Here is a 16268-nt window from a genome sequence, read left to right on the forward strand (position 1 = left end):
GAACACCCCACAGAGCAAACACAAGAAGAAGCTATGTAAAATAACGAATACCGATTGGACTTTCCTTGTCTTCGGTCAACAATTCGAAACTTTTCGGAGTGCGGGAGACGTTGACATCGACGCTCAAGCCGGTATATACTGATCGGATAGTATTCCTCCAAACTTTAAAACTCTCCCTTATAATTCCAGCCTTTTATTTTTATGACAAAATAATTCTTTTATGTATTTGCGAGACTGTCGGGTAGGCCGCGTTAAGTTTTGCGTCTGTTTTTTTTGTAAGGTGAGAGTATAATAGCAAAGGTAAAGAGTGGGCAGAAGATGCCTAATGTTGCTGAGCAGTATGGTGTGAACAGGTCTACAGTAGGCCGCAGTTCATTTTTTAAAGAAAAATACTGCATAATCAAGAACACTCAAACAGCTAAAGGAGTAAAAAAATCACATCTGAGAAATATAGAACGTCGAAGAGTTCATAATGGAACCCGAAACGGATCTGACGACAGAAGAACGCCATGAACTCTTGAATGAAGAACACCAAGAAACTCAGCGAAATATGTTTTCTTCTGAAAAACAGGATTAATGCCGATATCTGTTATTAAAGATCCTTTGAAGAAGTGTGAGGATGTCAGAACAACGATCTTAGAATGACATCCAAACCAGGTTGAGGCTTGGGGATTTCTACAATTGCAATGCTATTAATTACTTGCGAAAAATCCTGAAGAAGAGAGAAAAGCAATCGATATTAGGCAGATTCTTTAACCCTTTCAAACGGAAAAACATGACTAATAAAAACGCAAGACTGTGTATGTATGTATTTTTATTATTATATATAAAGAAACGTAGTGAGAAAGTAAATATTTATTATTTTGGGGGTCTCCAGAACGAATTAATTAAATTCCCTTTAAAACCTATGGTAAATCGATAANTTTCAATATACAGTGGGTGATCGGTTAATGAACAATTCGGATAGCGAACAAAGTCTTGGAATGGATTATGTTCGTTAATCGATCACCCACTGTACTGTACAGTACATGACAGTTATGAAATTGACACTTTTTGAATAGTGTGCCACCACATATTTATGATGCAAGGAAATCAAAGGATCTAAAAATTGACACTAATGGCAGACTGTTTTTACAGTGGTAAATTGAACATAACCTTATTCTTCTCAATGGGCGAACCAGAGAATATTATCGTGGTGAATTGACTACTCTTTCGAGTATTGGTAGTTCGATTATTGATTTTGTAATTGTTTCTCAAAGAATATATCACTTAATAGTGTCTCTGAAAGTTAAAAACCTGCCACTATCAGATCACTTCTCTGTGACCTCATATTTGTCTCATAGTTCTGAATGCCTTTTGGATGGGAAGACCAGTTTTTTAAGTATTCATTTTGTTTGTAATGAGCTTTGACATGACCTAACAGCATTTGCTGATGCTGTTAGGTCATGTTTTCAGAATAGGAAATTTGCTGCTGAATCAGTAGATGACTTTTATAATGTAGTTCTCGCTGATTTGTGCTCCTTGGCAAGAAACCTTGGCATTTTAAGAGGAGTTGATGTTAATAACATCCATTGTTCTCCCTGATTTGACAAATCTTATTTTGAACTTAAGAGAGAGTGGAATTGTGCCCTTTGTATTTTCAAAGATCGGATAGCCAGGCTGATCTCGTCTCATTTTTAAAATTGAATAGAGAATATAGTTCATTTATCAAGGCTAAAAAATGGAAATTTCTGGATAATTTTACCAGGAATTTGGTAAACATCAAAGACTCCAGGACTTTTTGGCTACATGTTAGCTGGTTTCATGCAACAAAATTTATGACTGATCATGTCATTTCCTTGTATGATTGAAACAGTTGAACAGGCAAAAAATAAAATAAAATTTTGTATCAAAAACTGCTGATTTTCAAGATCATCGATGGTAACCAAAATCGTCCCCCAGTCTTCTCTATAAACTTGGTCATTAGTCCCATCTTCCTATCTACAACAATTTTTAAGAAAAAGCTACTGAATGCCACCAGTGAATCGCCCTGTATATGAGAATGTCAATGTGCAATTTTATATTTGAAGGGATTCCTGGTTGAAAATGGATATATGAGGGTACAGCAGTCAATTTTTTCTATGTATAGTTGTAAGGAATCTTTGTATGCAGATAAAGGTGTTAATATAATGCAAGTTCTTTTTCTCTATTTGATCAACTTCTAAAGTTACACTATTATTATTTTGGTTTATCTTTTAAAACTTTTCCTCATTCCATATGGCTAGAAGATCATCAAAATAATGAACTTAAGAGTTAATGGTTACTACATTTTCTTCAAATTCTTTTGAAATGGCAAAGGGGATACCAATTCTAAACAATTGGTAATGGCAAAAGCCACCATAAACCAATGCAAGCTTACATTATTCCAGTAGTACAATGTTTCAAACTAAATTTCGCCATGTTCATAGCTTATAAATAAATACTTATAATACTTTTCACTTGTTATCAATTTGTTTTTGTTTAAAGTTTCTTATTGTTTATATTTTAAATTTTATTGTTTTATTAGGTTTGACATATTTTTGTATGAAAAAAAATCACTCTAGTTTTTAATGTACTATCTGTCATATAATAAAATAATGTAATTAAAATAAAAAAACATATTTATTAAATGCTTGACATAAAACGCTTAATATCATCAGTCAATAATACTGAATGTTTTGAGTTAAGCATTTAACAAAACAAGTTGAAAATGAATCAAGATAACCTAAATATATATTATACTTTGTAACAAATAACAACATGTATAACAATTAAGAAGGATTAATAAAATCAATATTTTGAATACATATGTTAAAAATAATTTTATATTAAATTATTTTTAACCTATACACATGAAATCTATATATACTGTACATACTTAACAAAATATCAAATTATATTAAAATTTCTTTAATAATATAATGATAATTAAAGATATAATTACTTTCTTTTGGAGCCTGATAACTGAAGTCCATTTTTTCTCTAATAATCCAGTATACTTTTTATCAATTTCCCCTGGCTACATTTAAAAAACAATCAATCATCAAGACATAAAAAATAATCAAATTTTTTTATTTCTATCTAAATTTTTACAATAACTAAAACTATTTTACATAGCATATATTTTTATAATATGAAAACATTTTTAAAAATGACAAATTACAATTCTAACTTTAAGACTGTTCAAAGATTAAACAATCATAACCAAATGATTGCCTTTTTTGATTAAACAATCAAAAAATAAAAAATTAACCATACTTTTCTCTAAAACACCAATAGTGATGAAGTAGTGATTATTTCAAATAAAACAAATAAAGTAGAATGAATGAATACTATTAATAGGTTAAAAAAAAAAGCAATACATCCAAAGCAATTAAAAATTTTCTCCAATGTATATGATTGCAAATTATTATTTGTACATTTTATTTGTAATCAAGTCATTAAAAAAAATATTTAATCATATTTGATATATTAAAGACTATTACCCCAAATTATTATTACAGTAAGACCCCGTTTAATGCTACCTTGCTTAACACTGATTCGATACAATGCAGTCTGCTCGAAGCCTAAAAGAAAGCTCAAAATTTACGCTGATTTAAATTATTGTGGCATTTCATTGATTTGTATATAATACAATTTTTGCGAACACAAACCAATCAGCAAAAGATGGCAAAAAGGTGTACTTTCTTTAAATCTATGTTTGTTTGGTGCAATTTTGGAAAAAATATATCATCATGGATGCCATAAGCAATATTGATTTTGCTTGGCAAAGATTAACTGATAAATGCACGAACAAAGTGTGGAAGAAGTTATGGCTGAAGGTATCCAAAAATTTTCAACGAGAAGAGCCTATAGCTGTATTGTTAGGTTGACCAAACTCAGCCTAAACAATATAGCAAGACTAGGAGATATATATGAGCAGGATATTGAGGAGTTATAGCAAATTTCTGGTGAGAGCCTTACTAACAACAACCTTCAAGAACTGGCTGAACATGGAATTCATGTAGAACTGGAAAAATAGATGTTCTGGAAACGAAGAACCCAAAAAATTTCTCTACAGATTTCCTTAGTAAAAGTTTGGTAAGATAACCGAAATCGTTGATCAAATTGTAGCAAATGATCCAGATTTTGAAAGGAGTGCAAAAGCAAAACGAAGCATTTTGGATGCGATCTTCTGCTACTGACATTTCCTTAAGGAAAGAAAACAGTGACAAATGAAACTTCACAACTTTATTGCAAAAGAACATGTGAGACTCAGCCGTGTTTATTAATCTACAGCCTGACCTAAATCGTTAACAATACTATTTTATCGAGTAAGTATCAAATTTATACCTGGGAGTTAATCACCCAGCAAGTTCTCAGTCGCGAAAAGACGCTTTCACATAACCTTCTGACCTATTATTGCAAAGTTGTCAAATGAATATAGCTACAAACAGATTTTCGACACAATCGCTGCCATTCCTCTGGATAGAAGTCGTCAGATCGCACCCAGACATTTTTCGTGCCTCCTATTTGGATTAATTGCAACAGAACCTATTATGTGCCTCCTACTTGGATTAATTGTAAGAGGATTTATTAAGTGCCAAAGAAACTTGAATTAATGTCGTCACCAGAACTTTGGATTAAGTCAAGAACTTGATTATCAATTATCAGCTATTCAAGAATCAACCAAATTCCAGGTATTTATCGCCATGCAAACTATTGTAAGCTCTCTCTCTCTCAAGAATGGTCATTTAAACCTTACTATCGAATCTATCGACATATTGTAAGATATGTATTTCCTAGTGTTACCCATTAAATGGTTGTTATATGAATCTAGTCCCTGAAGAAATTATTTCCGGTGCGCTGTCTCTCACTCCCTCCATCCAGAATCTGCTTGCATGACCTAGTTAGCATGGTTTCTGTGTCAACCGAGACGTGGTGGTGTCATCCTGACAGGGCATCGAAGATGTGCTGACCCTTCAGTCACAAACAAGAATTTCAGAAAAGTCAGGACCGTCATCACAAAAAATGAACTTTACATTTCTGTGTGCATATGTTTGTGTGTTATTTAACATATATTATTATACAAATTAATACAAAAATAACTTAAAATTAAAGTAAAATTTGTTTATTTTTGGTCACGTGTTCCCCTATCCCTATTTACTCTAGGTTAAAATTACATTGTTTAACACTGTTTTGCTTAGCACTTTGTTGTCTAGGAACACATCCCCCATGTTAAGCTGAGTCTTACTGTATTTGTAAACAGTTAATCTAATATATATATATTTCTGTAGTTCTGTGAAGTAGCTATCAGAAATAAAATTCTCCTGTTTCTCAAAACACAGAAGAAATAATAAAGGTTCCTATCAGTTAGTATAAATCTACTCAGTTCAGAAAATTATAAAATCATCAATAAATCTATTTCGTTTCATAAAAAAATTAAGCAAAAATATAATAGACATATATTTCTGTATCACATCAAAAGTAGAGCATCAGATCATTCTGCTACTGTTGATGGGAGGTCAGCTTCATAATCAAATTTATATTTAAAAAAATGTTTGATCAAATTTTATTTTTGAAAAGTTTATTTTTGTGTTTGTAGAAGTTAAAAATTAATTGCTATAATTTCATACAGATAACCCAAATTGGTCTATAATACACAATGGCATTTACTCCATAGAATATTTCTAGAATGTTTATAAAAATTGCCATATAACCTGACCCACTGTATTCTTGTCTACTCCACACTTCCAGAGCAGTTATTGAAAGTATGACACTTACTGATAGGCAATTTAGCAGGCTTCAACTAAAACATCAAACTGTTGTTTTCCTATTACATTTCATTGTTGATGTAATTATAAAAGAAATAATAAAAAAAATTTGAATGTACTATACCTACTAAATAAAATTATTGGTCGTGTTTCATTTGAACAACCCTCATAGTTACATTTGTTTTCATCAGTTTTGTGCTTCACGATATGAGAATATGATTAGACACTTGTTTTACATAGCTACTTGATTAGATACTTGTTTTACATTTCTGAGTGTTCTGGGCTATACAAAAGGCCACTTGAATTTTGCTTCAATTTGATCACTGAAAAATGCAAACTGGATTGTTACAATGGTATTTTTCTAAAATGTTTTTTCTGTGAAAATGTGTTTTGCTTTAATTATTTGTTTATTAATTGGTTCCATTATCACAATGTAATTAATCATTGGTATTTAAATTGTANCATCACACTACAGAAGGCCATGTTTGTTAGGAAATTCCTGAATACAGACACTGACATGCTTATTTAATTTTTGTTTTTGGTTGCTATGCCTTGACTCTGATCTGGCATAGTACACAGCCACTGGTATCAACTGAGTATAACCCACTAAATACTGTATAATAATAAATAAATAAATAATAATAATAGTAATAACAACTCTCTTACTAGCCTCCATCTTATTGAGATGAGAGAGCTTAGTAGTCCCAGTAAACCATAGAGCAAAGCCAATGGAAACATAAGCTTCCAGCAGGGTCAGCCATGACAGTAAAGTCTTTAGAGAGAAATTACACAGAGTGATCTATAAGAAGCATCTGACCCAGAATTTGCAGTTGTGAACTGTGTCTGTTCTCCATGTCAGGGGCAGCTGATTTATAAACACCTAGTTTAAGCATACCCACTCCAAAAAAGATATATATATATATATATATAAAAGATTGTTACATAATCACAGTATGATGGATATATTGCCCTGAGTTAACAAGCAAATGCTCTTGTTCAAAAAATCTGCCACTGCCCCCCCGACCACTAGGATAAACACAGCACTGGCCCAAGTTTGACTACTGCATCACAAACACATTCTGCCACTTCACACACAGAACAGACAACACACACCAACCCAACCATAGTGCTTCAATGGCAATCCAGTCACTGACCTTCAAGGCCTGAAAACCAAGCCAACAGATGAAATGGACTCAATACATGAATGAATTCATTATCCATACCTACTATACTATTATAAAACTCAAAACAAACTTGAAAGCATAGACAGTCACTACTATCTATGGAAAAGTGATCCCTAATTAAGCGTTAATACAGAAAAACCGGAACACTTTATGTTATTGGTCAGATGTAACCCAGGACCAACTACCAGTGTTTAGTAGTTTTATCCACTTGGGCACTGGTAGACCAAATTAAATACAGGTATACCTCGCCTTACATCAGTAATTGGTTCCAGGAGAACGACTTAAGTCAAAAAACGACGTAAGTCGAATTTACTTGTCTCCAAATCTACTTGCACTAGGCTAAACCATAAATTACCAATTTTGGTTCTGTATTTTATTTATTAATGCATTTTTAATAATGTATGGTTAATAAGGATCTATTTTAAGCTTACAAACAAGTAAATTTTAGTTTTTAATATAGTACAGAAAAAAGTAATCTAAATTTACGAATGCATGTACTGTAAATACAGTACATACTTGTAAATGTATGTATTTTAATATGATTTTATGTGCTTTAAACATTTTTCTAGTGATATTATGACTTCAATATCTGTGGCGGACAGATGTAAAGTCGAATAAAATGACTTAAACTTGATTATTTTTATTTTTCCATATACTTTTTTGACAAACGACGTATAATCGGGAACGACGTAACTCAAAACGACGTAAGTTGAGGTATACCTGTATTGCTATGTCACCCCAAAAGTAAAGCATCAATTCTAACCAAAAATCATTTTATCATTCCTCACAATACATTAGCTATTCTAATGATTAAATCAACTTCATGCATGCATGCATGAAGTCACCAAGTTACAAAACATCTGGCTTGATTTTTTAAAATATTGTTTTGGATGATTAGTCTAAAAAATAATTAGGTTTAAATAAGTCAAATAAATAGTGAACTAAGTATATCTGACAAACATTTTGGTAATGTTTATAGTGATTAAATTGTGCACATTGTTTAAAGAATGGATATTTGAAAAATAAACAGACAATAATATACTCATCAATTATGAGATACAAGTACTCTTTTATAATTCTATTACATACCAAGTATTAATATTTAATTCAAGATAAATAATTAACTGAAGAATAAGTATAACCGAAGAGTAAGTATGGAGGTTGATTGATATTTGTCTCCATTTTTATACAATTAATTCGAAAAATGGAAGAATAATGTAACCAGTTTTAAAAAGTAATAAAAACACCTATTTCAACATTATATATTCATTTTTTAACAATCACTATTTTAAAGTGATACATTTTTCCAAACATTCAATCCATTTTTTCATTCTGTGCATGAAAAAACTTTATAGTTTCCCTTGATCATCCACAAAAAGCAACTTAAATTTCAGCATTCAATAAAAATCACTGACCTTTCAACATCTTTAATTTAGGATAATCTAACTTCAGATTCTTAAGTATATTTTTTGCTACAATAGTGTGATTCTAGCATTATCATGATGTAAGAAAAAGACAGTTCTTTTCAGCCTTACACTGAATACATCTTGTGAATGATTATAAAATTTCACAATACTATTATTGTAAAACATCTTTCTCACTTTCTCTAGCAAATTTTTTAAATTAAATTAAACAAACTAATGTTTTCAGCTATCTTAAGTAGCTGCCTTCAGGTTTAGCATAATTTGGGACGTCAGTTAGAACATCTTATATATTGTAGAATTATGCCAAATCTGAAGAGGGCTATTTAAGATAGCTGAAAACATTAGTTTGTTTAATTTAATTTTAAAAAATTTTCTAGAAAAAGTGAGAAAGGCATTTTGCAATAATATATAGAAGTTATAGCTTACTGCACATACAATTTCACAATATTTCATCAAATGATCATTTCTCCATACTTTGTCCTCAGATCTTATTTATGAATCAATATGTCTTGGGCTGTGATAAATTTTCATAGAAATAATTTCACTTAACATTATAAAAGAGCAAAGTACAGTATTTAATTATTCTGTATAACTTGGCATCAATTTCTAATTTAACTATTTTTTCATTCCATAAATTTTTTATGCAGAACTAACTATAAATCTATTTTCGTTCATGAGAAATTCTATATATCTACAAAACTGGGTTTGTATAAATACACCACACACAAATGCAACACCAGCACTATTAAAATGTGCGATCTTAGATACCCCCCTTTAATTAATGGAAAGTTTAAATCAAATCAATAACTTTTAGAAATTATATTTTGCGTTGAATTTTCTTCGATGTTAAGCCTAACGTAAACTTTTTAAAATAATAATCGTGGCCTATTGTATCATTAAAAATTATTTCTTTATTTTTTACAAACAAAATAAATATATTGAAAAATATAAAAACAAAAAAAAATTATACTTTAGGAGTTAATCTAGTATCAAAAACGTTCGATTCAGCATGACACAAGTGCTCAGAAAAACACCACACAAAAGTGCCAGTGCTGCCAACTAAAACACACACATCAACAAAAAAATATTGGAGTAGCCCAAGATATAGCCAAAGATTGCAGTGCCATAGCACTAGCAAAAATTTAAATTTGCCGACTGGAATTCTTTCGGATAACCGACGCTCTACTGTATTTTGCGGAGAGAGAGATTACACTTCGTTTTAAAATCATACCACCTCACAAACTTTAGGTTTCGCTGTCCTCTCTTTATATTCGGATCGATGATAATGTTCTTTACTTAATCTGGTTCTTGTTCGGTTTTTCCTTCCTTTTCTTAGTAACTTGAAGGAGGCATATTATCAAATAGTTTCTTACTCCAGGAACTTGTATATTAAACTTTTCTAAGTTTTGGGCATTGGCATAGAGGAGATGGCAGGGAATACGTCTTTCCTCTCGTAGAAGTTGTGGCGTACTCCCTGAACAATACCAAAGAATCCTTTTTTCGAAGACTTTCTCCAATTGGAACATCGTATTTTTCCCATGTGAGTAGGATGAGTGAAGAATTACAGAGAGGGGAACTGTTTGTTGTGTGACTCAAAATTTGGAAGATAAGGGAAAAACGAAAGGATGCGGTACTTCTGTTGAAAAGGAAGTGAGTTTTACCAGTTTCCTTCGTTTTTGAAATTAAACTTTTTCCATCAGAAATATTATTTCTAAAAGTTATTGATTTGATTTAAACTTTCCATTAATTAAAGGGGGAGTATCCAAGATCTCACAAAAAGAAAAATTTATTAACGTTTTCATCTATATGAAATAGACATCATCAGGTACAAACGATATAAAACTAAAAATTTTGTTCTATATCATGTTTGTACCTGATGATGTCTATTTCATATAGATGAAAACGTAAGTAAATTTTTCTTTTAATAGTGCTGGAGAAATTCTAAATTTAGAAATGAAAATATAATCATTGTTTTTAGACATTCTGTCGTATTTTTCTAAATTAAGTATTATTAATAAATTTAAAATATAACATACTATTTCTGATTCTTTTTTGAATGCTTCCAATGCCCCCATGTATCCACTTGAAGAGAGATAATCTGCAATGGCTTTATTTCTGAAAAAAATTTAAAGATTTAAATTATTCAAAAATTTCTTTTATTTACTTATTTTTAATCAAAAAAATAACCTGAAACTGTTAAAGTTTTTGTTGACAATTTAATTCTCTAAAAATATCACATTAAATTTGTCATGTTAGAAAGAAAATCTGATACAATATTTGTTCTATATAAAATTGGCACTAAATAACTCAAACTAATCAATCTCTATTTCCTACATACAAAAAAAAAAACAAACAAGCTTCACTCAGATAAAACCTTATTAAATGAACTTTATATTGATAGTAAAACTCCTTAAAAGTAATCTGATTATAATTCAAAAGTAATGGAGTCAATACTAAAGCAGTAATAACATAAAAAATTTGCCACTGTAATATTATTTTGAGACAGACTTGTTGAGTGAGCCAAACTAAACTTTTACTACAATGGCATGTGGCAGGAATGGAATTTAACCAGTAAGAAGCTAATTTACATAAACCTGTAAAGCAATAATAAAATTTAAACTCAAAAGTAGTCATAATTGAGGGGGAGCATTAGTGAAGTCTCTTCTATGTGACTTACAGAATTGTGTTCATTCTTAAAATTTGTTCGATGAAATTTTGATTAAACATTGCCATTTTCCATTAATTGTGATGAAGAATCAAAAAATGTAATAAAAAATGGGGACCATGACTTTGTTTACAAGTTATAAGGTTGTAGCATGACCATACGCAACAAAGCGATATTGTGTGATGCTCCACAGTTCTACAATACCGACATTACAAGTTGCACAGCAGAATTTTTAAGTTAATTTGTCTATGTAGGACAGAAAGGTGAAAATAGTCCAAACCATACAAAGAAATTGCATACTGATTCAGAAAATAATTAAATAATTTTTCATAAATCTGGCAACATTAAGAGGGAAGGGAAGCTGTGGATTTTTCCCTGGGCCTGGAGAAAATTTAATTAAGGACCATAGTGGTCCTTATTTGTACAAAATTAATGTTATTTTACTAACAGCAAATAAAATTTTTAAAACTGCTTTTTATTAATAAAAAAACATTTTGCATATTTTATTTGTTCAAAAAAGGTGGAAAATAAGCCCTGTTAACTCCCTGGATCCCAGACAAATTCTTAATGTCACTAACTACAGTAAAACTTCTCTAATTCAAAGCTCCAAGGGACAGGAAAAACTTTGAGTTACAGAAGATTCAAATTAGAGAACAATAGAGTAAAAAACATCAATTCTGAATAGATTTGATTTTTACCTCTCTTGTATTATATAAAAAATCTTCGATAATTATTTTTTTAAACACCCATGCATGCCTTTCACAAAATGTTCAATATAACTAATGAAATTGACAGTTTTTCAGTTACATAAACATTGTCTGAAAATTGGTATTGGAGAGTAGATAACACTAACTGTCTGAAAACTTCATGGAAATCCAAGTAACATAAATCAGTGTAGGAGAACTGAAAAAGTTCAACTTCAAGAAAATTTGAGTTAAGAAATTCAAGTTGGAGACATTAAATCCAGTAAGATGCTATTCCATTGAGACCTATGGAGTGCTTTGTTTTCTTTGAGTTAAATATTTGAGTTACAGACATTTGAGTTAAAGAAGTTTTACTGTACATTTATTTGTATAAATATTATAAATTTGAATCATTCCGTATCAATGAAGGCTACATATAAATCACATAAATTTTATTGATGATGATTTATCATAAAAAACATGCTGAATTTATTGATATTAGAAAAAAAATGTTATACACAGTCCAGAACATATTGATAGAATTTGAAAAACTAATACTTAACAATACTTAATACACAATAAACTGAGATAAATATAAACAGTGTGACTCACATAAAAACTAAGCTAATTGTATTTTATCTTTACAAATCAGCACAGATAAAACGCAAGTAGCAGGTTATCTCCACTAATTACTTTTTGTTTTACTAATCTTTACTAATAATGCTTTGATGATTGATGACAAACAATTTCTATTTAATGCTGTTGAAATATACATACTTTGGACTTGAACTTATCAAGTTTTAGAATACATATTAAGTTTCAGTAAAAGTGAAAGGCTAAACAAGTCTAAGCTCGAGTATTCAGACTCAGTTGAGAATTTGTAAGGATATTTAAACAGTAGCCAGCTAACATTGCAGGTGGGCCACCAAAAATTTTTTTCCAGGGAAAAACTGCTCACCAGAATCCTGACTGATGATTGCAATCATGATAAATTGAGCATCATCAGTCAAATGTATTGAATCAATATTTTCACTATTACAAATGCACTTAATATTAGCATTTCATTAAAATTTTTCTTATACATATAGTGATAGACTAATAAGTTTCAATTAATACATGGAAAAATTTTTCAAATAAAAAACTATTTTTTTTAAATAAAAATTGGAAAGAATAAAAACTAGCATGATAATTGTGAGCATTGAAAGATTTATATATAATAAGCAACTATTTTATTGTGACATCATCACAATGCCAGGCTGCAATTTTAATCATATTTTTCCTTTATTTAATTTAAAATATAAGCTCTCCACCTCAAATTATTAGTAATGGCTTGCATCTGTGCATCATACTTCTCCTTTAACAAGAGAGTCATGTCAGTCATCTATCTAATACCTTTCAAGGGAAAATTTTTTAACTGAAATAACATGACTTGTGGTTTGCATCAGAAGTTCATATATAGTTAATCAGAGCCTCCTGCCCTTATGGATTCCATAGTTGATCTCATCTTTCATTTATCTAACTTCATTCTCGAGATTAAGGAAAGACAGATGAACAGCAGTGAAAATTTATATCTCAACAAAAATGGAAAATTCTCACTTAATTCAAGATGGCAGATATGCAAATATGTAATCTTTATGTAAAGTATCCGGTAGTAAAGTTTTTTTTTACTTCTATAAATATAAGTGGATATTTTGACCCTTACTTTAATCAAGATGGAGTCAAATACATTTGAAGAAATATGACCTAATATTAACAGAATATTTTTTACTATTGACAAGTTTCACTGGAAAGTCCTACAAAATAATTTTAATCATCGCATTTTAAAATAATGTATGACCAATTAAAAAAAAGCAATATGATAAAAAAGACTTGTTATCAGCTGGACATTAATGAACAATTTTTGTCACATTGAAGCAAATTTGTTTTATTTCCAATTCATTTCACTTAAAAATTTTACAAAATTTTTAAAAAACCTAAACTAATAAATTAATTATTATTAATGACCTATAATAATGCTTTTAATAATAATCCAATAGTTAAATCCTATAATCAGAATAGATCATGCTATGGTATATTAAAGCCAAATGATTGCCAAATTATATTAGGTATATTACTACTATTATTATTAATTAAATGACAAATTACTTAGCATTTAATTAATAATAGTAGTAGTAATATATCCTGATATAGTCTGGCAATCAGGCTTTAATATATAAATATTGGGTTTAAGATGTTTATATTTGTACTATGGTATATACTGCATTTGTATATCTTAAAAAATGTAAAATATTTTGTTTTTCTATACAATTAATGCTCTATAGATTCAAATGTACTTCTGGTTTAATATTTATTTAATCATAAAAGCTTTCCAAATTCTTAATGCCATAGAATACAAAATAAAATTTACAATTAAAACTTTAAATAATAGTCTGACAAAACAGTTATATTGTAATACAAACAAAGCATAAACCTCTTCTGACCTTCCTTTTTAGGCTATTAGAAGAATGATATTGTTGCCTTACTGTTATGTAAACATACATATCTGGCAAGTTAACAATATCACTCTTCTAATAGCCTAAAGAAAGAAGGTTGTGTCATGATCTTCAACTTATGTAACTCTGTTATTTTAAATGAAGTTTAATCTTTTATTATATGACCAACATATTTTACAAGTTTAAAAATTATAATTTTTACAAATAAACTTCAAAACTGTATTTAAACATAGTCAAATACTGAAATCCTATGAATGGCTTTCTCCAATTTTCTTGTGGGAGCTCTGATTTTATCGACTATTGGACGTATGAAATCCTATGAATTAGATTTGAGTTATCATCAAATATTTTGAAAATAAAATATTTCATAATAACCATTACGATAAAGTTTATCTCATCTTATTATTATACATATAAATATTCAATACAAGTTATTCTCGAATAATCAGAATTGCAAATATTAGAGCATATAAAGAAAAATTTTTACAAAAATTCAAATCTCAAAAATATTATGAACATTCAACTTTAATGGAACATTTCTTATTGATGAAACTCAAATTGAAATGATCTCAAAGTTATTGTTCATCTTCAGCAATTCTTCTAGCAATAAAAAAATAAAAATAATGCCATCTGAATATTCTGAATTCCCAAATTCAAAAAAACATTAGGTATATAAATATATGACACTAACTATATTTATATTTAATCTGACATATTTGTATAATCAAATTTTATTGATAAAATATAAATAAAGTACAGTGGAACCTCGGTATACGACCTTAATCCGTTCCTGGTGTTTGGACTTATACCGAATAGGACGTATACCAAACCAACCTTTTCCATAAGAAGTAATGTAAAAATGATTAATCCGTTCTCATGTAAAAAAAATGGCTGGCTTTNCCTGATCATCTTTTCTCAATCACCATTTTTACATTTATTCTAATTAAAGCATATTCATTTAATTAATTTAAATATTCTTATTTGAAGTCTAAAACTTTGGCACGTATTGGTACAGGTTGCAGAACTTTAAAGATATTTATCTTTAAAGTTCTGCAACCTGTGGCCTATCATCAAGTGATTATTCAAACAGGTGCCAAAGGGCCAAACACATGGGTCCACTAGTAGCTGAATGCTGGTAGTGAGTTTGGATCTGACCAACAGGCTGGTCACGTGGAGTTTTTCAGGTCTTCTTTATGTATCTAACACCTAAATAGGGAGCAATTTCCCATAAAAAGTCTTCTTGAGAGGCATTCCCATTGCCTTCTTCCATCAATGCATTTTGTAACACCCTGAAGACAAATTAAAATCTGAAGAAATTTAACAAAGTTATAAACCGTAGCACCGCGAACGTCTAGTCTGGTATAGTACACTGATAGTGCTACAGTACTTGTTCATAGATGGCGCGTATAATTGAATTAAGTCGTATACCGAACAAAATTTGTTTCGTCCAAACAGGAAGTATTCCAAATTGGACGTATTCTAAAGCAGACGTATACCGAGGTTCCACTGTATCAGATAAGAAAAACACTTCTCTAAAACAAAATGATATATATATAATACTAGAATATGATATATAAGTAATACTAGGAGCTCCAATCCTAATCACTTTTGGCAGTCCAACCCTAATGTTTTGCATAACCTCTGTTCAATTTAAAACAATTCTTTGTAAGCAATGTTAGCTTTACATATCTATATATATAAAAATGGGGAATATCGCACTTCTGACAATCGCAGCGAGTGTGTGGGCTAAATTTAAAGAATCCGTGTTTCTCGCTTGGACAACTGTATGTGGCCAACTCACATGTCGGAAAACCTTTTGATTTATTCGTGTACGCACCAGACGGAAAAACAAAAAATATCGTGTATCCACAAAGCACTCCAATAAATAAATAAAATTGAAACGATACTTTAAAATGTTTTCCCGATGAAAATGAATAATAATAATAAGTTTCAATAAAAATGATAAAATGTAAATTGAATTTTATCATAACGAGTTTGCTTGAATTTCCTTTCTTCTGAGATCGCAGCAATGCGCGACGGGTAAGCTAG

The 16268-nt window shown here is 30.0% G+C and overlaps 1 protein-coding gene across 2 annotated transcripts in view; it reads right to left on the minus strand.

The window, feature by feature from the left end:
• LOC111635738 (lissencephaly-1 homolog) overlaps window positions 1-16268 on the minus strand; it is a 68532-nt gene that overhangs the window by 27523 nt on the left and 24741 nt on the right. For both annotated transcript variants that reach the window (XM_023380803.1, XM_023380804.1), the window contains exons 3-4: window positions 10416-10494; window positions 2963-3037 (exon numbers count right to left, since the gene is read on the minus strand). In XM_023380803.1, coding sequence (XP_023236571.1) covers window positions 2963-3037; window positions 10416-10494 — 154 coding nt within the window. The remainder of the gene's footprint in view (window positions 1-2962; window positions 3038-10415; window positions 10495-16268) is intronic.

Source organism: Centruroides sculpturatus, unplaced genomic scaffold (genome assembly GCF_000671375.1).
Source record: "Centruroides sculpturatus isolate CEXI.00-Female unplaced genomic scaffold, Cexi_2.0 scaffold843, whole genome shotgun sequence".
NCBI classification, from domain to species: domain Eukaryota; kingdom Metazoa; phylum Arthropoda; class Arachnida; order Scorpiones; family Buthidae; genus Centruroides; species Centruroides sculpturatus.